Source organism: Chinchilla lanigera, unplaced genomic scaffold (genome assembly GCF_000276665.1).
Source record: "Chinchilla lanigera isolate Chin_1 unplaced genomic scaffold, ChiLan1.0 scaffold00049, whole genome shotgun sequence".
NCBI classification, from domain to species: domain Eukaryota; kingdom Metazoa; phylum Chordata; class Mammalia; order Rodentia; family Chinchillidae; genus Chinchilla; species Chinchilla lanigera.
Window position 1 is genome coordinate 3,036,178 of NW_004955450.1, and position 24,705 is coordinate 3,060,882.

A 24,705-nucleotide genomic window follows, 5' to 3' on the forward strand; every position below is an offset into this window, starting at 1 on the left:
TAGTGCGAATCTACCATGAGGCGGACTCGAACCCCTTCAACGTCCATTGCTAGTCTCCGCCCGCCTACGTTGGCCACTAGGGCATCCATCCACAGGCTGGGCGGGGCGCGGAGCCAACACATTTGTCCGAATCGCGCCACCGTAGCCTACCGGCGGCTGCCTCGTGCTGTTCCCAGGAGGGGCGAGCGCTGCAGTGGGCGTGGCTGTGCGCTCCGCCCCTGACACGCCCCTTGCGTCCTGCGTGCGTCCGGCCCCCGCGCGCTCGGAGCGGCCCGCGAGTTCGCACCGGCTTCTCTGTAACCTGGGCCCGCGCGCCGCCATCGCCGTCATGCTGGGCGCCGCTCTCCGCCGCTGCGCGGTAGCAGCCGCTGCCCGTGCTATGCCCCGCGGCTTCCTACAGACCGTTGCGGCCCCCAGCCCCGTCGCCGGTAAGGTCCTGCTAGCGCCCGCGTGTCCTTGCGGTGACCCGGTCCCACTGTCACTCTAGGGCAGGCCGGCGGCGGCCTAACCCGGGCCCGGCGGGCGGGTGGCGGGGTGGGGGCCGCCCTAGCCTCGGGGGCCCGGGAGCGCAGTGCTGCCTCGGCCTTCGAGCCGTGACGGCGACCCTGCACCGACCCCTGGCCACCTGACCGTGGCGCCCTGGCGAAGGTGACATTGAGCGCCCGCCACCCCCCTCCGGTTTATCGAGGACGCCTGCGCTTCCGTGTGGGGCGCAGGACAGTGACCGGGGAGGTCACTTTCACAGCCGGGGTCCTCTTAAGGGCGGTTGAGCCGCGTTCTGATTCCTCCACGTTTAAAATGCCTGACGTGTGTGGCTGTGTCCTGCGGTCTGGAACAGCCTGATGCTGGCGGGTGTTGTGGTGACCACATTACTGTCGCGAAAATTGTGTACCGCACACCCAGCAATCCTGGGTTCTACAAATATGGGGAAAAGCTTCGTGGGTTTTTCCCCCCGTTCAGATTGGAGGCCTGGTTGTTGGAGGCGAAGGGTTGGAAATTCTTTTTTCTTATTTCCCCTTCTCCTTGTGTGTTCTGGGAGATTTTGTGTCCAGTATAGTATTTTGAATCATAGTCACTGTGCTTGGTTTGACCCATGGTGGTAGTGTATGCTGATTATGAAACCTAGGGTCTGTAGATGCATATTTTAACATAAACTCAAAAGTAACAACGGCGTTTGCTTGACAGTTTCAACTGGGTGCTTCGGAACCGGAAGAATATTTTTGGCTCCATTTAATTTGGTTGGGTTTTTTTGGGGGGAGGGGCTTCATTTAATTTTTTTTGTCTTTTTGAGACAGGGTCTCACTGTGCAGTTCAGGCTGGCTTTGAGCCCAGGCTGGCCTTGAACTCCTGGCGATCCTCGAACTCGAAACGATCCTCCTGCCTCAGCCTTCCCAGTGCTGGGATTACAAGCGTGTGCAACCACTCCCGATTTTCATTTAATTTGGAGTTTATCTTTCATACTGTATCATAGAACCAACCATAAGGCTGGGTGGACTTTAGAGACCATGGAGATTATCTTATACAGAAGAGGACACAGACCCACCTTGCCAACTGTTTTCTTTGTTAGTGGCAGAACTATTTTCTGTTTCTTAGCTATAATTGTCAGGTTTGACCCAAATTCCCAAACTGAGTACAGTGGTACACAATTGTAATCCCAGCACTCTGAGCGGTTGTGGAAGGAAGATCCCAAGTTGGAGCCCAGCCTGGGTAACTTCGTGATCTTGTGAGACCATGTCTTAAAATAAAAAAAAGGGATGGGGATGTACTTGAGTGCAAAGGCCCTGTGTTCAATCTTCAGTATTGCAAGAAAAAAAAAAAATCTAAAAAAAAAATTTTTTCCCTAGTTTTATAACAGATTTTTGAAATGCCAGAGGTATTTCCCAAAAGGTGAAGTGTAGAGTAAGAAAATTCTTCTTTATTTAGTGGTTTATTTTCCAAACAGTCTATTACTCTCCTGAGTAAAATTAAACTAAAAAGGCTTGATATGAGGTTTTTGTCTCATATACCTAATTATTTGCCACAAGGAGGCAGTATTGATTACACTAGTGTTGGTTAATTTTGCTGTGCCCTTGGACATGTTACTTAACCTTATTTATGCCTCAGTTGCTTTTCTAAAATCAGGTCAATTTTAGGTAGCTGTGAGGTTTAAATGAGATAATGTAGTATTTTTTGACATAATGTAATTCTTATCACCTTGCCTGCTACACGTGCTTAAATATAGCCATGCCTTTAATAATGAAACAAGATTCAGTAAATGCAGTTATTTAGGCAGTTTTGTCCTGTGAACATCAGAGAGTGAATTCTAGATACACAAACCTAACTAATCTAGCCTGCTCTGTACCTAGGTTATGTGGTATATTCTGTCTTACATGTGGTCCATCATTTGTCTTTATGCGGCCCATAAACTGCACAAACTTGCTTAATTGTGCATTTCATTTTTGTATATTAAAGGTTGAGATTTGTTATCAGTATAAGACCTTAAGCATTTTTTTCAAGTGAAAGTCAAAAGAATTGAGTTTCTTGGATGAGGCTAACTGGGAACAAAAGAAAGTATGTTTGAGAAATCAGCCACTTGTGGTGGAGCACGCCTGTAATCCCAGCACTCCAGAGGCTGAGGTGGGAAGATCACCACAAGTTTGAGGGCAGCCTGGGCTACATAGTTCAAGTCTAGCCTTCGAACTACATAGGGAGACCCTATCTCCAAAAAAAAAAAAAAAAAAAAAAAAAAGCCATCTGATTTAAACAGAACTTGTGTTAAAATGTATTGTTATTAATAGCTTTTTAGAAATGTTACCATTTTTCACAGTTGCTTACTTTTTCTTCCTCAGGAATCTCCTGTTTGTATAAAAGCAATGAGTAATTGTTCTTTCCAAAGTAATTGGCCTTCCATGCCTCAAAGCTAGCTGGACATGCTGTACTTCAGTGAGATGGAGGTGTGGGGGATGTGCCCATATGGTTTCCCTGGAGAAGAAAACGTTGCTGGGTGTGATGGTGCAAGCCTGTAATCCCAGCTACTGGATAGGCTGAGGACTGCTAGGTGGAGGCCACCCTGGGGAATTTAGCATGACCCTGTCTCAAAATAAGAAGTGCTGGGATATAATTCAGTGCAGAAGCACTTGCCTAATATGTGTGAGACCTGGGTTTGACTCCCAGTATTGAAAGAAAAAAGTTTTTCTTTTTTTTTTAAATAGCGAGGTTGTAACTTGGCTTCCAGGAGAGAGGTGATCAAGGTCATGATGTTTTCTGTATTTTTGTTTGTTTGTTTGTTTTTCTGGTCTTCTTGAGACAAGGTCTCGCTATGCAGTTCAGGCAGGTCCTGAGCTCACTTTGTAGCCCATACTGTCACCAATTTGCAATGATCCTCCTGCCTTAGCCTCCCAAGGGCTGGGATTACAGGTGTGTGTGCCTCCACACCTGGTCTAATTTTGTTTTGTTTTGTTTTGTTTTTAAAGCAGGGTCTCCCTGTGTAGTTCAAGCTGACCTTGAACTCAGCTATGTACCCGAGGCTGGCCTGCTTCAGCCTCCCAAATGCTGGGATTACAGGCATGTGCCACCACATCTGGCCCAATTTGTTTGATTTAAATTTTAGTTCCTGGTCATCTTTGAAACAAAGCTGGTATTATCTAGTCAAATATTCCCAGAAGTTATCAGAAGACACTGATTACCATGCAACACTTCTGCATGGAAGGAGAGGGTATGTGAGACTGGGGAGGAAGCAAGCATACCCTTGGGTCCTCCTGAGCAAGTACTCAGGAGTGGGCTTACTGGGTTATGTGGTAGCCTTGTGTCTAACTTGACAAGAATCTGCTAAGTGGTTATGCGATTTTCTACTTAAACATGAGCTGTTTGGTTAAGAGTAACTTTAAACTTTGGAAAAGATAGCTTACAAATTCTTGTACATAGTGTGGTAGAGTTTATGCTTTCTGACATATTAAAGGTGTTAGTTTTATAAGACTTTGGGTCAAATGCTGGATGTGGTAGGGCGTGCCTGTAATCTTAGTTTAGCACTCAGGAGGCTGAGGCAGGAGGATTGCTGTGAGTTCCAGGCCAGCCTGCACTACATAGTGAGACCCAGTCAACAAATAAACAAAAAAAGACTTTGAGTTAAAGGATGTTTTATGTATATAATGATTCCCATGAGTAGAAGAGCCATTAAGATTGATCCACTGATTGATTGGTTTATCAAATGACTGATTTTGGTGCTAGGAATGAGACCCCCAAACCTCATGTATGCTAAGTATGTGTTCTACCCCTGTGTTACAGCCCAAGCCCAATTTTGGAAAATAATGGTAAGCATAAGATTTTTGTTGTTGTTTTGTTTTGTTTGGGGGTTTTGTTTTGTTTTTTATTTATGTATTTATTTATTTGGTCTTTTTGAGACACGGTCTTGCTGTGCAGTTCAGGCTGTCCTTGAGCTCACTTTGTAGCCCAGGCTGGTCTCGAACTCGCAATGATCCTCCTGCCTCAACCTCCCGAGTGCTGCGATTACAGGCGTGTGTCACCACGCCCAGCTGGGGTTTTTATTTTATTTATTATTTTATTTTTTGTCTTTTTGAGACAGGGTCTCGCTATGCAGTTCAGGCTGGCCTTCAACTCACTATATGGCCCAGGCTGGCTTCGGAATTCACAGCAGTTTTCCTGCCTCAGCCTCCTGAGTGCTGGGATTACAGTCGTGCACCACCACACCTGGCTGGGTTTTATTTTGAGACAGGGTCTTGCTATGTAGTGCAGGCTGGTCTCCAACTTGTGGTGATCTTCCTGCTTCAGCTTCCCTGGTGCTGGGATTATAGGTGTGGGACACCTCACCTGGCTAAGATTTTTGTATCAACTGTCAGTATCTGTAAGTATACATTATGAATCTGGCTAAGTATTCAGTAGACTTTGGAAATAGGTTCTTGCTGTATTGTCCAGGCTGACCTCGAACTGCAGGGCTCAAACAGCCCTCCTGCCTCAGCTTCTCAAGTAGTTGGGACTACATACATGTGCACTGTACCTGGCCAACAGTATTTTTAGTTAGGAGTCAATACTCTGCTACTACAGAAATTCACACAGTATGGAAGCATATAAGAAAATACAGTTTTTCCTTCCTAAAGATTACCACTGTTAACAACTTTAAATGAGTTACACATTGGAGCGTGTGAAGCACCCAGTCCAGTAAGTCTCCAATTTACAAGGAGTTACATTTAGTAGGAATGGTTCTGAGGTCAGATTCCTTTGTTGGCCCACAAAGTGAGTCTTATACAGTACACCTGTGAAGGTTCACAACTCAGATGTTCCTAAGCCGAGGACTTACTGTACTGGAAAAAAACAAACCTGAAAACTGAATGGTGGCAAGATATGTCAAGTGCTGTCTTTGTACATAAAGTTACTGCTCTCTGTCCATCGCAGCTGTCCAGTCAGCTCGCTGCTATTCCCATGGGACACACGAGACAGATGAGGAGTTCGATGCTCGCTGGGTGACATACTTCAACAAGCCAGACATAGATGCCTGGGAATTGCGTAAAGGTAACTAAAACGGAAAACATCTGTCTGTTTTGGTGTATAAATATGAATTGTTTCCACTACTTTGTTGAAAACAAATACTTTGAAAATACACATTGTGTGAACTTTCCATGCAGCTCACAGACAGGAAAGTTTGCAGTTCTGTAGCATTTCCTGTGAAGCAGGGTTTTAAAGCACACCGTGTTGGCGTTTTGTGTCACAGTTCTTCGTTGCAGTGCTCTGTCCCTTGTACTGTAGAGTATTTATAAGCATTCTTGGCCTCTGCCCACTAGATGTACACACGCACCAAGACACACACACCTGCAGTTGTGATAACCAGAAATATCACCAGACATTAATTACCCAGTGTCCTCTGGGCAACAAGATCACCCTGTCTCTAAAACTACCGCTGCAGACATAGAGCTTGCTGAGTGTCACTTGCAGTGCTGGAATTTTGGGTGACCTGCACAGCACTCATTCACTGCTCTTCTCCTCTGAGGAGTGGAATGGTCTGAGTTTTTATTTTTACTCTTGGTTGTAAATTGTTTCTCCCTGACTACTAGTCTGTGTAAGCTAGCATTCGTTTTTTCTGAATTTGCAGGTGTGCATTTGACATGAATAAGTAGCACTAATGCTAACTACTCATAAATAATAAATGTACTTAATTTATCTCAGACCAAGAATTCAGTCTCTACCACTGTGTGCTGGCATTTTATTCATTTTTATCCTTTGTTGAAGTATTTTAAACAAAAGCAAGAAAGGACTGCTTTAAACTCCTCTGCTGGAACGTAATGACTCGGTTTTGCTGCAGCCTTGGAAATTGTTGCTGAATAATCTGGAGTAGAAGTAATGAAGAGGAGAGCCGTTCAGCATCCCCATTAAGAGAACCTTCCGTTTATGACTGTCATTGTGCACACACGTGGAAGTAATTGTGCCCAGTCATTTTCTGGTTGGGTGTTCATAGTGTTTACAATAATACTGCTCTGTAATAGCTCCTTAATGTTCTCGTTTGGGCTTCATTAGCTCTCTGTAGGCATTTCCCTGGTTGTTTGAGATTATTTTCTGATAGAATCTGTCTTGAAGCAGCCAAAAATGAACACTGTTAAAAAGTTAAAAGATGTGATTTGAAAATGATTCTCTCTGAAGAGAAATCTGCTAGTCATTATGAAAATAGTGTGTGCATTTGAGAAAACACTGAAGTTTATCCCCACAGTGTGCATTTCTATTAATTTCCCACAAACTCACTCTATAAGAGCCACTGTGATCAGACCATCTATGATCTATAAAGGCAGATTCTCATTTCATAGATAACGGGGCCCAAACACAAGGTGACATGTCTATAATTAAGAATGTAGGCAACTGTATTATCCTTTAAATGAGGATAATTCCATGCTGACATGTTCCTTCTTGTTAATTTGACAGGGATGAACACACTTGTTGGCTATGATCTGGTTCCAGAACCCAAAATCATCGATGCTGCTTTGCGGGCATGCAGGCGGTTAAATGATTTTGCTAGTGCTGTTCGGATCCTAGAGGTGGTTAAGGTGAGTGAAATAACAGTGCTGAAATTTTTCCACAAGTGCCTGGGCTGTTTATCAGGTTTCAATGTAGTCTTTTTTTTTTTTTTTTTGGAGGCAGGGTCTCACTATGTAGTGCAGGCTGGCCTTAAACTTGCTTATGTAGCCCAGACTGGCCTCAAACTCATGGCAGTCTTACCTTAGCCTCCTGAATACTGGGATTACAGGTGTGCACCACTATCCTAGCAGTATATTCTGGTTTTATGTTTTGTTTAGGTGTTGGTTTTTTTTGAGACAAGGTCTTGCTATGTGGTTCAGGCTGGCCTTGTACTCACTATGTAGCCCAGGCTGGCCATGAGCTCATGACAATCCCCCTGCCTCAGCCTCCAGAGTGCTGGGATTATAGGTATATGCCACCACACCCAGCCATATTCTGTTTTTGAATTTGTTAAAATAAGTTCTCAAATAAGTAGAAGGATGTTACATTGTAGTTACAGATTTTCCAAGGCCTTAAATATGCATAAGAGCTGGATGGTCTGGTAGGCTTCTGTAATCTCAGACACTTGGAGGAAGCTGAGGAAGGAGGATTTGAGTTTGGGGCCAGCCTGGGCAGCTTAGCAAGATTTTCTCAAAAAACAAAATGGGCTGGGGAAATACCTCAGGTGTGGATTGCTTGCCTAGCGTGCAAAAGGCCTTGGGGTCATCCCCAGTATCTCACATGCACACAAGGCACAACAACAACAAAACTCTGATACCCCTTTATTTACCAATGACAGTTATGAATTTATCTTATAGTTAAGAAGTCAGGTGTGGTAACATACTCTTGTAATTCAAGCATTCTGGGAGGCTGAGGCAGGAAGATCACAAGTTCAAGCCCATTCTGAGCAACTTAGTAAGACTCTCAAAATTTAAAAAATGAGCAGGGGATGTAGCTCAATAAAGGCTTGGGGCTGAAGCCTTAGTACCACTCCTACCCGGCAAAAAAGATGCAGCTAAGAACAACAGAAGTTTCATTAGAAAGGGTGTTCATTTTGTGTGTATGTATGTATGTTTTGAGACAATGTCCCACTATGTAGTTTAGGTTAGCCTTGAACTCCTTGAACTCCTTCTCCCCTAGCTTCCCAAGTGCTGGGGTTATAGGCATGTCCCACTATAGCCAGCTGGGTATTGATCTTTTTTGCTATAGGTGATATGAAATTAAATGTGCCAGGCATGGTGCACCACATTTGTAATTCTAGCTACATGGGAGTTTGAGGCAGAAAGGTCACAAGTTCAAGGCCAGCATGGGCTACTTAGTGACACCCTGCCTCAAAATAAAAAAAGAGTTGGATATATACCTCAAGATAGAGTGCTTGCCTAGCATCTGCAAAGCCCTAGGTTCAATCCGTAGAACCACACCAAAAAAAAAGAGAGAGAGAAGTTAAATGTTAGTGTTTGTTTGTTTTTGATGCTGGGAATCGAACTCAGGATCTGGAGATTGCCAGGCAGGCACTGTGCCACTGAGCTATATCCCCGGCCTGGCCTTGTTTGTTTGTTTGAGATAGAGTCTACTAAGTCATCGAATTGTTCACGCTGAATTCAAATTTGGGATCCTCCTGCCTCAGCCTCCCAAAGTGCTGGGATCATAGGGATGCACCACCATCCCTGGCCACAGTGTATTTTAAAACAATTTTAATTTTAAAAAATTAAGGAGACCTAGTATTTGTTGACAGCAGAGGAGTCACAGTTAGGCATCTCTTACTTCATTTGACTTTTTAATGCTTGCTACTGGGGAGCTCTGGATTATATACACATATTATCAGATGTTATGTGAGTGTCAAAATGGCCTTGCATGGCATGATGGCATATGTCTGTAATGCCAGCACTCGAGAGGCTGGGGCAGGAGGATTGATTGCTACTAATCTGAAGCCAGCCTGGGCTATATATGTAGCTTAACCTATCTCAAAAACAAAAAAATCCTAGCCAGATGTGGTGGCGCATGACTCGGGAGGCTGGGCAGAAGGATTCCCGCAAGTTTGAGAGCAGCCCAGGCTAATAGTCAGTTCAGGGGCAGCCTGAACTATACAGCAAGACTATCTCAAAAAACAAAAAACAAAAAAATTTCCTTCGGCCGTGGGTATGTACACTCTTGAGTGTAGCTCTCCATGAAGAGATACCACAATCTGTAAGACAGAAGTTCCAGGTCTGTTGGTGGAGAGTGATGTTACTTTATCTATAATGGGTGAGATAATTAAGGGCTCTGTAGGCTGTCAGTCCATTCAGCACTGGTAGTTAATTCAGTTAGTGGCTCAAACTGGAGGCAAATTAAAAAACTTTGCCTGTGTTAACTTAATTTTTTCCTGTTGCCTGCTGGGCATATTTAATTACCTTTATAAAATTCTGTCATCACCACAACCTTTTCCAGTAATTCGAGCTTTAAAATGCTTTTTTCTGGATTTAGTCTAATTGTCTTTGTTATTCTCTAAGCGTCTTAAAAACCTACCTTGAACTGTATAAATTGTCCTTTTTATTGAATAAATGCCTTGGTGTGAAGCAAAAGCCATATGTACTTGATCCTAGCCAAAAGGCTGAGAAGTGATAGCAAAAGCCATATGATTTCTGGCTGTTAGCCTCGGTATATACGATTAAAAGCATTTTCAGGCTCATTTTGTTAATAGAGATAGCTTTTCGGGATTTATTGTGTATTTTTCTTTTTTTTTGGTCAACAGGACAAAGCAGGACCTCATAAGGAAATCTACCCCTATGTCATCCAGGAACTGAGACCAACTCTGAATGAACTGGGAATCTCCACTCCAGAGGAGCTGGGCCTTGACAAAGTGTAACCCACAGGTGATGGTGCTAAGCTGGCAAAAGAGCCCAGGGATGGGGGTAGGCAGCTCCTGAGAGTTCTTCCTGCTGGAGGGTGGTCAGGGGCGGGGGCGAGGAGTAAGCACCTTGGTGATGCTAAATTGAAGGAACTGAAATTGTTCTCAGTTATAACTGAGCCGGGTGTGGTGGTGATGCATACCTATAATCCCAGCACTTGGGAGGCTGAGGCAAGAGGCTTGCTACAAGTTTGAGAGGCCAGCCTGGGCTACTCTGTTGTCCTGGTTACTTTTCTTTCATTGCTGAGACAAAATACCTGACACCCAAAATTAAGGAAGGAAAGGGGTTTTTTTTTGAGACAAGGTCTCACTATGCAGTTCAGGCTGGCCTTGAACTCACTTTATAGCCCAGGCTGGCCTCGAACTCGAAGTGATCCTCCTGCCTCAGCCTCCTGAGTGCTGCGATTACAGGCCTGAGCCACTATGCCTAGCCCTGAAAGGTTTATTTAGCTCACAGTTTGTTGGAGGTTTCAGTCCATACCCAGCTGGCTCCAGGACAGGGTGGCACATGGCAGAGGGCAACAATTCATGGCGGCAGAACACAGCTAAAGTAACAAGAGCAAAAGGGGAGGAGAAGCAGCAAGAACAAGCCTCTTCCTCTCCCTTATATTGTAGGCAGGCTGCCTGCCCCAGGGCGGGTGCACCACTCACACCCATAATCCCAGCACTGGACCATGAATCAACCAAAAACTCTAGAAGCCCACCCCATGACTGCATGAGGCTTTAGGGGGACATCCAGACACAAACCATGACACCTGTCTCAAAAAAAGAAAAGTTGTCATTGTTCTCTTAATTGGAGTAAAGGCCAGCAAAAGCCTGCTTTAACCTATGTAAACTGTTTCAACATGGAGAATAATAGTGCAGCTAATAACCAGTGGCCCATTTGGCTACACCTTCATTTTTAGATGTTGTTTTTGCTACATTTTTTAGTTTTCTCCCTAGTAACTAGTTTGACGTAGAGTGGAGTCTTCTGTGTGCCCATAGTTTTTCATAGCAGAATTATATTAATTTTATTAATTTCATACTTGAGTTTTTATATGCCTAAATGAGAACTTAATGGTCAAGTAAATGTCCACTACTCAGTGATGACACTGATACCTTGTTCTCAGTGGAATGACAGATTGAGTAATAAAAACAGTCACAGGATTGGTTCAGCATTGAATAAGTCTATAAAATTCTTTGTGAAACAAGATGTTTAAGCAGTGCCATGTTTTCATTTAACAGACGCATACAGTGTGTGCAGCTTTTACTGTACTAGGCACTGCTGTAAGTGCTGTCTGTGATTTTTTGCACTTCACTGTTACTGAAGAGGAAACTGAGGCCCCTGACTCTGAGAGGATCTGCTCCCTAAGAGAAAAAGGACACTTGACACTTTTTTTTTAAAGGGGAGAAACTAAACTGTCAAAAGTTTCAAAAACTGGATCATAATTATTTAAGGAGTTCATGTAAGAGTCCTTACCAAAAAAAGCAGCAGTGAGCTGGGCATGGTGGCTCACCCTGTAATCGTAGCACTTGGTAGGCTGAGGCAGGAGGATCACTGTGAGTTTGAGGCCTGCCTTGGCTACAAAGTGAGTTCAAGGCCAGCCTGAAGTGCATAGCGAAACCCTGTCTCAAAAAGACAAAAAAAAAAAAAAAAGCAGCAGTGACCCTAGGTAAGGTAACTGTTAGCACTTACTGAAACCCCTGTCTGAGGTACTCAGCAACTCGAAAAGAGATCCATCCCAAGAGCCACCAAACTCAGGGAATCCCTCCCTTCACTCTTCACCCTAACAAACTGAGCAGAGATGCCTGAGTTGTAGGATCTCATCAAAGCCATGGGGTCTGTCTTTCCTTCCTTCCTTCCTTCCTTCCTTCCTTCCTTCCTTCCTTCCTTCCTTCCTTCCTTCCTTCCTTCCTTCCTTCCTTCCTTCCTTCCTTCCTTCCTCTTTCGATTATTATGAGACAGGGTCTCAGGGTCTTGCTATGTAGTTCAGGCTAGTCCTAAACTCATTGTATAACTCATGCTGACCTTGAACTTAGCAGTCTTCCTGCCTCAGCCTCCTGAGTGCTAGGATAACAGGTGTGTGCCCCCACGCCTGGCACAGTGGGCTTTTCACCTTTGCTTCCTCTCAAGCACAAACTCGACAAAGCTGGGCAGCTTATAATTATAATACAGGCAGGGCTTTTTGTGCTATTACAGATTTTTTTATCATACTTGGAGAATACTAGGAATCCAGAAGAGAGGATTTCCGATAGATAGATAGATAGGTAGATAGATAGAGAGATAGATAGATAGAGAGATAGATAGATAGATAGACAGATAGATTTTTTTTTTCTTTTTGAGACAAGGTCTTGTTATGCAGTTCAGGCTGGTCTTGAGCTCAGTTGGTAGCCCAGGCTGGGCTTGAACTTGCAACAATCCTCCTGCCTCAGCCTCCCAAGTGCTGTGATTACTGGTGTGTGCCACCACGCCTGGCTTCCTAGTTATATTTTTTCAGTTCTTGTCTGTAGTTATTTTATAAGCAATTCTTAAGAGGTTGCTTAAATCTTGGGCTTTACTTTTCTATTATTCCAGCAAGTCACAAGATCTTTGATACATAGGATGTATTTTAGCAGCAGTGATATTTTGTTTGTTTGTTGGTTTTGTGAGAGAGGGTCTCACTATGTAGTCCAGGCTGGCCTCAAACTCGAGGCAATCCTCCTGTCTCAGTCTCCTAAGGACTGGAATTATAGGCATGTGCCACTATATCGGGCTAACATTTCTTTTTTTTTTTTGGTAAGTCACTTTAGCTGGGGTGTAGCTCAGGGCCAGAACATATGCTTAGAATATGCAAGGCCCAGAGTTTGATCCCTGGTATGAAAAAAAGAATACTAAAAATACATATATTTAACTTCCTTCCTTCTTTCCTTGCTAATACTTTGTGTTTTCTTGTAGATGGGCTTCCTCAAGGATTTCTTGACAGTGCTACTTGATTGTAAACAATCGCCTGGAAATGCTGATGATAACATATTACCTTATTTGAACAAGTTTTCCTTTATTGAGTACCAAGCCATGTGATGGTAACCTGGACTTTAATAAATGGGAAACGTGTTTGAACCGAAATTAGGCATTATTTCGTTCTTTGCATTGAGATTCAGAAAATGAAGTGGCCTAGGCCTTTGCTGGGTTTTGTACCTTCCTCCTGCTGGGAAAACTGCTTTGACCGCCCCCAGGAAAGCCCCCTTCATCGGCAGCTGTGAGCGCTCTGCTGCCAAACCAGCTGATGGCTGGGGGTCACTCAGAAATCATTTCCTTCTCAAAAGGGTCAGCAAGTGCCCTGGCTGCAGAGCCTGACTGTGGAGATTGATCGTGTCCTCCCAAGGCAGGTGGGGTAAAGCTCAAAGGTGGGAGATGAAAGAGTGGACGGAGAATCCTGGAGATGAGCACTAGCCCCTCTCTTACCGGGTGCTTTTTCTTAGTGCCCTCCCCTCCTGTCTTTTTCCTCCCTGGAGGTACAGTGTTCACCTTGGACACCAGGACAGTCTGTGCGGTAGGCCTGGAGGCATGGTGATTAAAGAACAGAGGTGAGGTATGGTGTTTTGTGGGAAAGAGGAGAGAAACAAGTTTCACACCCTATCTGTGGTAGAGTTGTAAAACCCTCATGGACTTGTTAACTGCACTCAGCAGCCTCCTTCACTCCAACTCCAGTTTTTTGTTTTTTAACAGGGTCTCACTATGTAGCTCAGACTGGTTTTGAACCCAAAGGATCCTCTGCCCCAGCCTCCTAAGTGCTGGGGTTACAGGTATAACCCACCATGCCCAGTGGTGTTGGCCTTTTACTCCGTCCAGAATATCTGTGAGCCAGGCATGGTAGCACATCCTGTAATCTCAGCATTTGGGAGGCTGAGCCAGGAGGCGCACCTTCGGTTCTGACGCCAGCCTGGCCTACACAGTAAGTTCGAGGTCACCCTGAACTACATAGTGAGACCCTGCCTTAAAAAAAAGGAGAGAAATCTATTTTTCCTTCTGCTGTTGCTGGTTTTGGTTTTTGGTTTTTGGAGATGGTGGGGCTCGAACAGGGCCTTGTACGCACTAGACAAGTGCTCTACTCCTGTGCTATACCTGTAGCCCTATTTTCCCCAATTATAAAAATCCATGTTCTTGAAACAGTGCAGAAAACGTTAAAAAATACACCAGCATTCAGTAGCGCATTTGCTCAGTGTTGTTCCTTGAAGGTTGTTATGACTATGCTGACTAAGCCTTACACTGCCAAAAGAAGCCATACCTTTTAACTTGTTCATATTATTTCCTTTAAGATAGAAGCAGGCAGCCCAGTGTAGTGGTACACACGTCTAATTCCAGCACTCTGGGAGGCTGAGGCAGGAAGATCACAAGTTCCAGCCCAGCCTGGGAAACTTAGCAGCTTAATGAGACCCTGTGTCAAAATGAAGAATAAATAAAGGCTGGGGATGTGGCTTAATGTGAAGGCCTGGGATTCAACCCCTAGTACCACAGACTTGGGGTTGGGGAGGACCCAGGTCTAAATGTTGCCCACTCCTTGTTTTTGTATTTCATGCAAGGGAAGAATTGTGTTTGTTTTTAAATGGTTGAAAATCGATATTCCAAAGCATGTGAAAGTTAAGAAATTTTGTCCACAAAGTTTTACCGGAATCCAGCTACACATATCACATGCTAACTATGGCTGCTTCTTGGCTTTTTTAAAAAAGTTGCCAGAAAATATACATAAAGCTTACTGTCTTAATCACTGTAACATGTACAGTTTAGTGGCATTAAGTGCATTTGCATTGTTGTGCATTATCTTTTTTATTTATTTTGCAGTATCAGGGATTGAACCCAGGTCCTTTGCAATAAGCTACATCTCCAGCCCTTTTTTATGTTTTTAATTTGAGACAGGGTCTCCCAGGCTGGGCTCAAAGTCGCAGTCCTCCTGCTTCAGCTTCCCAGACTGCTGGGACCATAGGGATGTGCCCCACACCTGGCCTGTTGTGCACTATCCATGGCTGCTCTGCATTATACTGGCATCTGATGAGCAGTTGGAACAGAGACTTCATGATTCAGATGGTCAAAAAAAATTGTCATTTGGTCTTTTGCTGATTCCAGAAAAGGTTTGCTGACCCTAAATATAAAATAGAAATAAACTTTCAAAGCAAGCAGTCTTCTAAATCATAAGGCCTTTTCTTTGTGTCTCAGTACTAAGTGACGACTGAATCCAGAGAGCTCCAAGTTAACTTCTCAGCCTTTTTTTTTTTCTTTTTTTTTAGTACCGGGAAGTGAACTCAGGACCTTGTACTTCCCCGGCAGGTGCTGTGCCGCTGAGCTATATCCCTGGCCTCTGAGCTATTTATTATTTTATTTTGAGACAGGGTCTTAGTAAATTGCCCAGGGTGAAACAGATTCTTTCCTAACAAAATGAGATCTCTTTTTCTTTTCCTATCCTTTACTTTGAAAATTCTCACACTAATAGTTTGCCAATACATTTGTCTATACCTTTTATAGACATTTTTTTCCTCATAACTATTTTTTAAAAAAATTAGTACATATTTGTCATATAGATTGATCACATTCATCATAGGGAATTTGTACCTGTACATGTTTTAATTATTGTGATTTTTTTCCCATTCTCTCAATAACTATTTAAAAGTAAGTTACAGGCATGACATTTCACTCCTAAATACTCAAGTTTTTCTTCTCACATAACTACACTGCCAATGGCTTTAAGAAGTTTGGCATAGGGCCGGGGATATAGCTCAGCGGCATAAGCGCCTGCCTGGCAAGTGCAAGGTCCTGAGTTCAATTTCTAAAAAAAAAAAAGAAGTTTGGCATAAGTCGGGCATGAGAAGTACATGCCTGTGTTCCTGCGCCTCAGAGGCTGAGGCGGGATGATCAAGCATTGAAGGCCAGCCTGGGTTACATATACCCTGTTTCAGAATACCAAAAATAAAAGAGTTTGGCACAGACAGATGTAATGTCTATGCCTGTAACCCCCGCTATCCAGGAAGCTGGTAGGACAATCCTAACTATAATAAGGAAGGGCTGGTAGACTTTGCTTTTTGAGACAGGGTAGTTAGAAGAGCCTGTCCTGCCAGATGTGGTGGCACATGCCTGTAATCCCAGCAGTTGGGAGGCTGAGGCAGGAGGATTGCCATGAGTTCAAGGCCAACCTGGGCTACATAGTGAGAACCTGTGTCAAAAAAACAAAAATAAAAATTATTACAATAAAAGACACTGCCATTAATCCTCAGACTATTCCCTCTCACTTATACACTTGCCCCATCATTTTTGCCTTTTTTTTTTTTTTTTTGGTCTTTTTGAGACAGTGTCTCGCTGTGTAGTTCAGGCTGGCCTCGAACTCGCAATGATCCTCCTGCCTCAGCCTCCTGAGTGCTGGGATTACATGCACCACCACGCGCAGCCATTCTTGCCACTTTATGCATCAGTTCTGGAAGTGCTCTTTAGTCAAGCTGTTGTAGCTGTCCCAAGGTCGTGAATCCATTCAAAACTTTCCCCTCTTGTCATTTTGATTTTGAGGAAGAGCCACAAGTTGCATGGTGAATCCACACAGATCCAGTGAATAAAGTGGATGGCTTTCCCCCACCCCTTTTTTTGTGTTTTTGAGACAAGCCCTCACTATGCAGTTCAGGCTGGCCTTGGGCTCACTTTGTAGCCCAGGCTGGTCTCGGACTTGCAGCAGTCCTCCTGCTTCAGCCTCCTGAGTGCTGAGATTACACGTGCGTGACCGCACCCGGGTGTGTGCGTGTGTGTGTGACCTTTTTTGGACAGAAATTGCCCTAAACAGTTAATAATGAGCAGTGATTCAAATATGTAGTAAATGTTTTAAAATTACCAGTAAGCAGCCTCTTCATATACTTCATGTTCACTTTAAGAACACCGATGAAGCTGCCCTGCCCTGCCATTAAGGGCATCCATACCCAGAAGGCTGAGTATCCGAAGGGTGTCTGTCCTCAGCAGAAACACTGGGTGCTGTCCTGGTGTGACAGTGGTGGGGTGGCACCTATGTCCAAGGCACAGTGGAGCTGCACTCAGGGTCACTGGCCCAAACACTGCTTGATTTTTGGTGCGTATGTTTAAAAATGCAGAGTAACCCTGACTTGAAGGGTTTAGATGTAGATGCTCTGGTAATTCAACACCTCCAGGTAAGCAAAGTGCCCAAGATGCAGTGTCGGCCAACAGAGCTCAGGTCGGATTCACCCACTCTCAAAACTTCCCAAACCAGAGAGGAAGAGGAAAAAGACATTCCAGAAGAAACCGAAGAAACAAAAACTTACAGTTTGGGAATAAATGAAGCATAAAATAAAAAATAAAAGACATGAACCCCCCTCAAAATACTCCCTCTCACTTCCAACACAGCATCCTTCTTAGCAATGTCTTTTGCTGTAAATTGTTTTTTTAACTTCTAAACATTCACCACGTTTCCATCACCCCCTTGTAAATAAATAAAAATATCCAAGTTGATTGGTCCTCCTGCCTCAGCCTCCACAGTAGCTGTGACAAGTAGCAAAACCAGGAGAAAAATCACTTCTTTGGAATTCATGAGGACCTGGGTTCAAATTCCAGGTTGACATTTGAGTGGTGAACTTGTATAAAAGGAGTAAGACTGGCTTCCCTGGGGGCCCCTGTTAAGCATCCAGCTGGGCCACGTGTAACTGATGTTTCTGGAAGCCAAAAGCAGCCCAGCAGATCCTGCAAGAGGTGGGATCCTGTGTTCGCCATTTTTCAGCTCCAGGACTGAATTCTTCCCTTTCTCCCATCCTGCCCACAGCATAATCCTGCTAACAATTAGGGTCGGCTCCGGAGCTCTAGCCCGTGCAGGCCTCTAGAGGCTGACGGGCCACGATACAGCCCTGAGGTCCAGGGATCCGGAGCTCATTTCCAGCGGGCCTTGGAAGCCCAAGAAGCCAGAAGCCTGACACAAGTCCCTGCCCACCCACGCACAGACCAGCTTTCCTAGGGCAGATTTGGTAAAGGAATTGGCTCCACCATATTTACTTGTCGAGCTAGGAATCAAATCCAGGAGTTTGCACCTGCCAGGTAAGTGCTCTCCCGCCCAGCTCCACCTCCACCCCAGGCTCCACTTTACACAAATCCGAGGAGGCCTGGGGAGGCGTGGTCAGTGCCAAGGTCTCAGGCACCACTCGCAGCCTGTCATCCCAGCACTCTGAGAGGCTGAGGCCGGAGGATCTCAAATTCAAACACACCCTGGTAATTTTGCGAGATCCAGTCTCAAAAAAATTCAAAAAGGATTGGGATGTGGAAGCTCTGGGTTCAATCCTCAGTACCATAAAAGCAAAGATGTAGGGTCTGGAGTCGGATTCAGCTGCTCAGTCACTGTCGCCAGTGGTGTCACCTTCCTGAACTCACTCCTGTTCCCTTTCTGGACCAGGAGGCTGGTACCTCTCCTGCCTCCTATTCTCTGGGTCTCGGTAAGTAGTCCAAGGTGCTCTCAAGCTTGCGGTGAGACTTCTGCCTCAGCCTCCGGAATACTGGGATCACAGTCGCACGCCCGCGGCCCTGCATAAATATCATTTTCTCACTGGAGACAGAACTGAGCACCAGGACAGTGCCAAGGTCATAGGGACTTCATTGCCGCAGCGCTCGGGACCAACAGGACGAAACCTGCCGCGCCCGGCGCAGGGAGGAACTGTTGTGCCACACGCCCTGCATTCCCACCGGACAGCGCGGAGGTACGGCCCGCGTACGCGCGCCGCCATCTTGCTGCCAGAGCGCCCGCCCACTGCTGGCACGGGAGCCGCGGGGCGGGGCGGTGTTGCCGGCCGGGCCAGGCCTGGCCATGGCGTCTGCGGACCCTGGTGGCCGCACGGCTCGGACTTCCACTGTCGGGTCCCGGGCAGGCGCGGGCCCGGAGCGTGCGGCGGGAGCTGCAGGCCTGTCCTCAGGAAGGAGAGGCGGAGAGCGTGCCCCCGCGGCCGTGGAGAAGCGCGGGCCGTACACGGTGGCGCGCGCGCCGTCGGTCCAGGCCAAGCTGCGTGCGTAGGGCGGGTCCCGGAGGTCCCAGGGGAAAAGGGGCCGGGGGGCGGGGGGAACTGGGAGATGCGACTGACCGGCTCTTTGCTTTCCAGAGAAGCACCGGGACCTGGCCAAGGCAATGCTGCGGAAGAAGGGCGTGCTGGGCGCCCTGCCGAGCCGCCCCAACTCTTCAGGGAAAAGGTCTCTGCGGCGACATCTCCCCAGACCGGCCGCATCCCCGAAGGCTTCGGCTTCGGGGGTCACGGCCGTGTCCGGGGCTCCTCTGATCGCGCCGTCGGGTTCACTCTGGAAAATGGTAGAGGAGCGCCTTCCTCTCTCCCCTTAAGGCAGTGATATCCCCAGTAATGGGCTTTGGAACGAGGGAGACATGCAGTGCAAGGGGGCCTCCCCGGCAGTGTCTAAGTGAGGACCCTGGTTCTGCAGGTCCCAAGAGAGATGGACAGCACCATGGGAAAGGCCAGTGCTGTGTTCTGGTCAAGCTCTTAGAGCTGGATAAGACCTCGTCCGGTGCTGCCCTTTGCAGCAGAGAGCTGAAACACGCAGAGTCGAAGAGATTTGCTTTTGCTCCTCTGGTTAAATAAGGTGCAAGTGTGCTTTTCCTGGCTCTGAAAGGCCCGGTGTGCTTTTTCCAGGAGCACAGGGTGGGCGTGTGTGTGGAGTGGGGCCTGTGTACCCTGAGGTGCTTAGCCAGGTGCTGGAGCAGCAGGCAGCTGGCTGTGTGTCGAGGTAGACAGACAGCAGCTCTACCTGGAGTATGTAGTTTTCCTTTTCCATAAGGGCAAGGACTCCGGCTTTCCCTGCACAGTGCTTGGGCTTTCATCTGTGCTTGGTCTCTCCTTGTTCCTCAGGTCAGTGAAGTTTAACAAAGGCTACACTGCTCTGAGCCAGAGTCCAGACGAGAACCTGGTGTCCCTCGACTCTGACAGGTGAGCGTGCCCCCTGGAAAAGCACTGCAGCACCTGGTGCCTTTGCTTGTTTCCTGCCTCCGCCAAGGCCCTTGTACACACCTGAGGCTGACCCTTCCCGGGATGGCTGGGTAGTCACACTGCTCTAGGATCTGGATCACCCGTGTCCCAGGGCAACCACCCTGACCTGTTAGGTTTGCACCATTAGTGAGAGTGATCCTGTTCCCGCTGGAGCCCATTGAGGTAGCAATTGCACTCTCACTCTCCGCTGGTTCTGGGTTGAGTGCTCTGGTGTGTGATCAGCTCACAAATCACCTGGACCCCCTTGCACACTCTCCACCTTGCCGCCCGCCCTTCTGCAGGCCTCCTCTGATCTGACCGTGTTCCTCTTTTCCTAGCGATGGCGAGCAGGAATCCAGATACTCCTCCGGGTACTCCTCTGCCGAGGCAAGTCCAGATTGCCCTTTTGCGTGTGGCCACACTATGGGCAGCCTCATGACCACTGCCAGATGTGGGTGTGGTGCCTGCTGTGTGTACAGCACTGTACCAGAGTTCTGGTCTGTTCTCTGCTCTTCCATTCTGCCCTCTTCCCCCACAGAGGGGTAGGCATCTTAGGAGGGCTGTTGACAACCAAGAGACAATGCATCCTCAGGGTTGGAGATGATGATTCCTCTTGATAGATCCTAGTTAAGGGTTGACTAGCCTCTGCTTGCCTAAATGCTTGTTAATTATGTATTTGCTACCTTTAAGAAACATTGCTTGTTGGGGCAAATCAAACATTGCTGGGTGTGGTGGTGCATCCCTGTAACCCCAGCACTTGGGAGGCTGAGGCAGAACGATCATTGGGAGTTTGAGACCAGCCTGGGCTACAGAGTGAGCTCAAGGCCAGCCTGAACTGTATAGCAAGGCCCTGTCTCAAAAAGACAAAAAAAAAAAAGAAAGAAAAGACACATTGCTTGCTGCCCTTTCAGCACATGCACAAACCCAAACACTTCTTCAGTAGCTTTTAATTTTTTTTTTTTTTTTTGTCTTTTTGAGATAGGGTTTCACTATGCAGTTCAGGCTGGCCTGGAGCTCATTTTGTAGTCCAGGTGGGCTTCATACTTGGAGTGATCCTCCTACCTCAGCCTTTGGAAAACTGTTGGGTAACCTTTTCAGTTCCCATGAAAAAGAAAAGAGGCAATTTGGACACTGTTCTCCTTGAATGTTGGAGAGGCTAAGATTGTTAAAATAAAAGTAAACTTAGCCAAGAGCCAAAGGAAGTCTTATACTTTCTAGCCTCATTCATTTTGTCTGCCCAGTGCAACTGGTGAAACCAGGCTGACTGGTTCCATACTGCAGGAACCCAGCTCTGGGCCAGGGCCAGGGCCAGGAATGATCACAAGTCCAACAGGCAGTATAGACAAACCCACCCTCTCCCACTGTAAGCCGTATTCCTCTACTGCTCCAGCCCATTGTTCTGTTGTTATTGTCCTATATCCTTCGGCCTTGACGGGGACATCAGTTCCTGTGGGAAGGGTCAGGGAAATGACTGTCAAATGATCTAGAATTTCAAACTGGTATCAGCTGCATCAGGATTCTTCAGTGAGCTCAGCAGCTCCCCTGGGGCGGGTGGGGTCCCTGACTTGAAGTCTGGAGGGTATTAGTGAAGGCACAACTTGGAGAAAGTGGAGATTCCTGTAGTTCCGGGATGCATGGGGTGGAGCATGGAGAGGAAGCTCTGGCATAGGAATGTGGGTAGCAGCTGTCTCTGCTTGGCATTTTGGCTTACAGTTCCCACCTTGCCTTTTAGCAGGTGAACCAAGATGTAAACCGGCAGCTGCTACAGGATGGCTACCACCTGGATGAGATTCCAGACGATGAGGACCTGGACCTCATTCCCCCTAAGCCTGTGGCTTCCTCCACATGCTCCTGCTGCTGGTGCTGCCTTGGGGACTCTTCCTGTACCCTCCAATAGACAGAAGCCTCCAGCACAGGCCCTGCTTACCACGAGGCAGACAGAGCCTGGTGGCCTTCATAGCTCAAGAGCACAGTGGGGACAGCTGTCAGCCCAGAATCTCTGGAGGCACTGGCCCGCTGCGATTGGGGACCTGCAAGGAGCCCTCACCCAGTGCTTCTCGAGCCAGAGGCCCATTGGGCCATGGGGTTGATGAGTGGCATTCTGCAGTTTCCCTCCGTTGTCGGTGCAGAGTTTGGAAAAGCTGCTTTAGTAAGGGCGGGAGCAGAGGAATTAGGGTTCATATGGTGGCTGGAGGAGGTGGCTGAGAAGCACACTGGCAGACGTTTTGACTGGTGTTTGCTGTCAGGGGAAGGGACAGCTTTTGTGTCCGGGCAATGTTGTATGGAGGTGGAAGATAGCACTTCATGGCTCGAAGCTGGGACTCTGAAGAGAAATTTAACTGGGACAGCTCAGGAAATTCCGTATGTTGCCCTCCTCTTCCCGGCTGTTAGGTGGGTTCTTAGATGTAAGCTTCGAGAGCACAATGCAGGTCCCTCTGTTCCCTCTTCAGCTCCTGTCACTATGGCAGGAAATATAGCAGGTTGCCAACAGGATCGTGGCTTCCAGAATCCCTGGACCTGGGACAGCTGTCCAGTGGGTTAACACTGGTTGGCCCCTCCCTACTTAGAGGAAAACTGCTTTATGTTAGACATTTATTTATTTATATTTCTGTAGTCTTGGCTGGCTTCTCCACCCATCTTGAGCTGAGGCTGCCTTGAAGGTACTGGGGCTAGTGCCAGGCGCCTGCAGGTTTTTTTGCTCCCAGCAGAGGGAGCTATTGGGCAGTCTTGTGCCTTCTTGTTCAGCCTTTTTACTCTGGAGACAGCAGTGGGTGCCTTTGGTGTACTGGTGGTGTGGCTTGGATGAAGACCCAAGCCAGGCAGGATGGGAAGAAGAGACCTGAGCCAGCTCCCAGGAGCAGTAACCCAGTGGCCAGTGCAGCGGCCTCTCCAGCCTGGGCCATCCTACGGCTAGACGACTCTGTGCCAGAGTAGACCTTTACTAGCTCTTGCCTAGTGTGCGAGGCCCTGGAAAAACCACAAGCACTGGGCTTTCCAGCATGCCTTCGGGTGAACCCTGCCGGAGAGTTTCTCTTGCTATCCCAAGCCTCCCCTGGAATGAGTTTTATGACCCCCGCCGCCTTTCTTGCCTTACTCAGGTGTGCAGTTGGAAAGCGGGTGCACAGGGTTCATAGCCCGAGGTGCATGGTAGTCAGGATGAGGGTGTACAGCATCCAGTCTCTTGCTTCGCACATGTTCTTTGACCACTGAGGGACAGTAGAGACTCACAGCTCCACTAGAAGAGGCGGGTAGGAAAGGATGGCTGGACTGTTCCTTGTCAAGACACTGTCCCCAGGAAGGCCATCCTGGCAGTGCTTGGTAGCTTCTGTGTTTCTGAGGCTGGGAGGTTGAGGAGTGCACTCCATCTTGGGCTGTGACTGATTATTCTGCTGCTGGCAGTGCTGCAGGATGGAGATGGATAGAGACTCAAGGCCTATCAGCTTGGGGCTGGGATAGGTGAGGTGGTGGCTACTTTGTTCTGCAGTGGGACTCTTTAACTACCCAGGCACTTCATATTGAGCTGTCCACAACACAAAGACCACATATAGGCCTCTCGGGTTTCTGTAGGGGGAAGAGCGCACATCAGAAGGTGGGGGGTGAAGTGCAGTGTGGAGGAGGCTGGGGTGGGGACACTCCGTGACACCAGAGGGGAACATGGAAGCCACATGTGGGGCCATGTTTGAGGGGGCCCTGGTTAGAACAGAGTATACTGGGCATTTGGGAACCCAGGCTATGCCCTCTGTGTGGTCACTGTTGCAGTGGGATGCTTGGACTCCAACAGCTCCCTGAGGGGAGTCCTACAGGAAGGCCTTGTGGCGGGGCACACATGGTCAGCTGTTGGGGCAGGGTCGCAGACCAAATACTACCAATTAAGGCACCAAGGTGCCCAGAGCCACGCTGCCTTAATTCAGAGCAAGGTATGCAGTACAGGTGACAGTCCCCTGGGGGAGGGGTGCCTGGGGCTCCCTCAGGCAGGAGTGGTTCCACCTTGTGTTCACACAGTGCTTGACAGACCCCTTGGCTTGTACTTCTGCATTCTGTATGCTCATGAATAAATATATCCATGCTAGCTGAGCTGTGTCCGTGTCACAAAGGGACTTTAAGGGCTGAGTACCCTAAAATAACATAACCTGGTGAGCCAACCATGTGGCCACTGCTGGGGCCCCCTCCTCTACTGGTCCCCTTGTTGCATTGGAGGCCATGAATGGCCTTGCAGATAACTTGCCTTCTGAATGGGTTTCTTCTAGCAGACCCTTTCATTTTCTCCCCCTCTAAACCAAGGAAATTTCAGAGGCAAAAATAAAAACTAGGGATTGAACCCAGGACCTTTGCTCTGAGCTACATCCCTGGCCCTTTCTTCCCTCTGGGACAGGAATTAGCTAAGTCATCCAGGCTGGGCTCAAACTTGTGATACCCCTGTCCCAGCCTCCCAGAAGGCTAGGTTTACAGGCATGCACCACACCTGGCTACTGAAACCTTTAAGGTAGTTTCCTGGACTCCATTTATGGGGGCTCTAGTATGGGCAGAAGCTTCCTGAGTCTATACTCTTCTATAGGGAGGGGGAGCCAGTAGCCTGGGTCTGCTTAATCTGGAGCAACAGGGTCAAGACCACAGGCCAGAGATCTCAGTAAGGTCACAGAAGGGAGCAGTCTTTTGCAGGGTCCCAGCCCTGGAGGGAGAATTGCATGATTCTGTCCCCAAGGCCTTGTAATCTGCGATGATTCAGTCTGTTTAAAGGGGCTGTCAAGTTCTGGAAGGGCTGACGACCAGTATTTCAGTTGAGTGGCAGAGTGCTTGCCTGCCATACACAGGCCCTGGCCTGCCAGCCCTCGAGTGCTGACCGGTGCTGCAGGAGCGGGGCCTCACACTGCTGACTGGTCACCCCTCAACCT

At 47.3% G+C, this 24,705-nt stretch overlaps 2 protein-coding genes across 4 annotated transcripts; both read left to right on the forward strand.

Annotated features, from left to right (window-relative positions):
• Window positions 1-209: 209 nt before the first annotated feature.
• LOC102005653 (cytochrome c oxidase subunit 5A, mitochondrial) lies at window positions 210-12,944 on the forward strand. Of its 2 annotated transcripts, none has more exons than XM_005393529.2 (5): window positions 210-428; window positions 5,389-5,505; window positions 6,904-7,025; window positions 9,707-9,866; window positions 12,777-12,944. In XM_005393529.2, the coding sequence occupies exons 1-4, from the start codon at window positions 329-331 to the stop codon at window positions 9,818-9,820; spliced, it is 453 nt and encodes a 150-aa protein (XP_005393586.1). In that variant the 5' UTR covers window positions 210-328; the 3' UTR covers window positions 9,821-9,866; window positions 12,777-12,944. The 2 variants fall into 2 exon arrangements, with proteins under 2 accessions (XP_005393586.1, XP_005393585.1); XM_005393528.2 differs by having other exon boundaries at window positions 212-428; window positions 9,707-9,827.
• Window positions 12,945-18,583: 5,639 nt separating this feature from the next.
• Window positions 18,584-23,887, forward strand: Fam219b (family with sequence similarity 219, member B). Of its 2 annotated transcripts, none has more exons than XM_013518861.1 (5): window positions 18,584-18,847; window positions 18,941-19,028; window positions 19,697-19,774; window positions 20,152-20,200; window positions 21,549-23,887. In XM_013518861.1, exons 1-5 carry the CDS (start codon window positions 18,652-18,654, stop codon window positions 21,708-21,710), a joined length of 573 nt encoding a protein of 190 aa, XP_013374315.1. In that variant the 5' UTR covers window positions 18,584-18,651; the 3' UTR covers window positions 21,711-23,887. The 2 variants fall into 2 exon arrangements, with proteins under 2 accessions (XP_013374315.1, XP_005393587.1); XM_005393530.2 differs by having other exon boundaries at window positions 18,586-18,847; window positions 21,546-23,887.
• The last annotated feature ends 818 nt before the right edge of the window (window positions 23,888-24,705 follow it).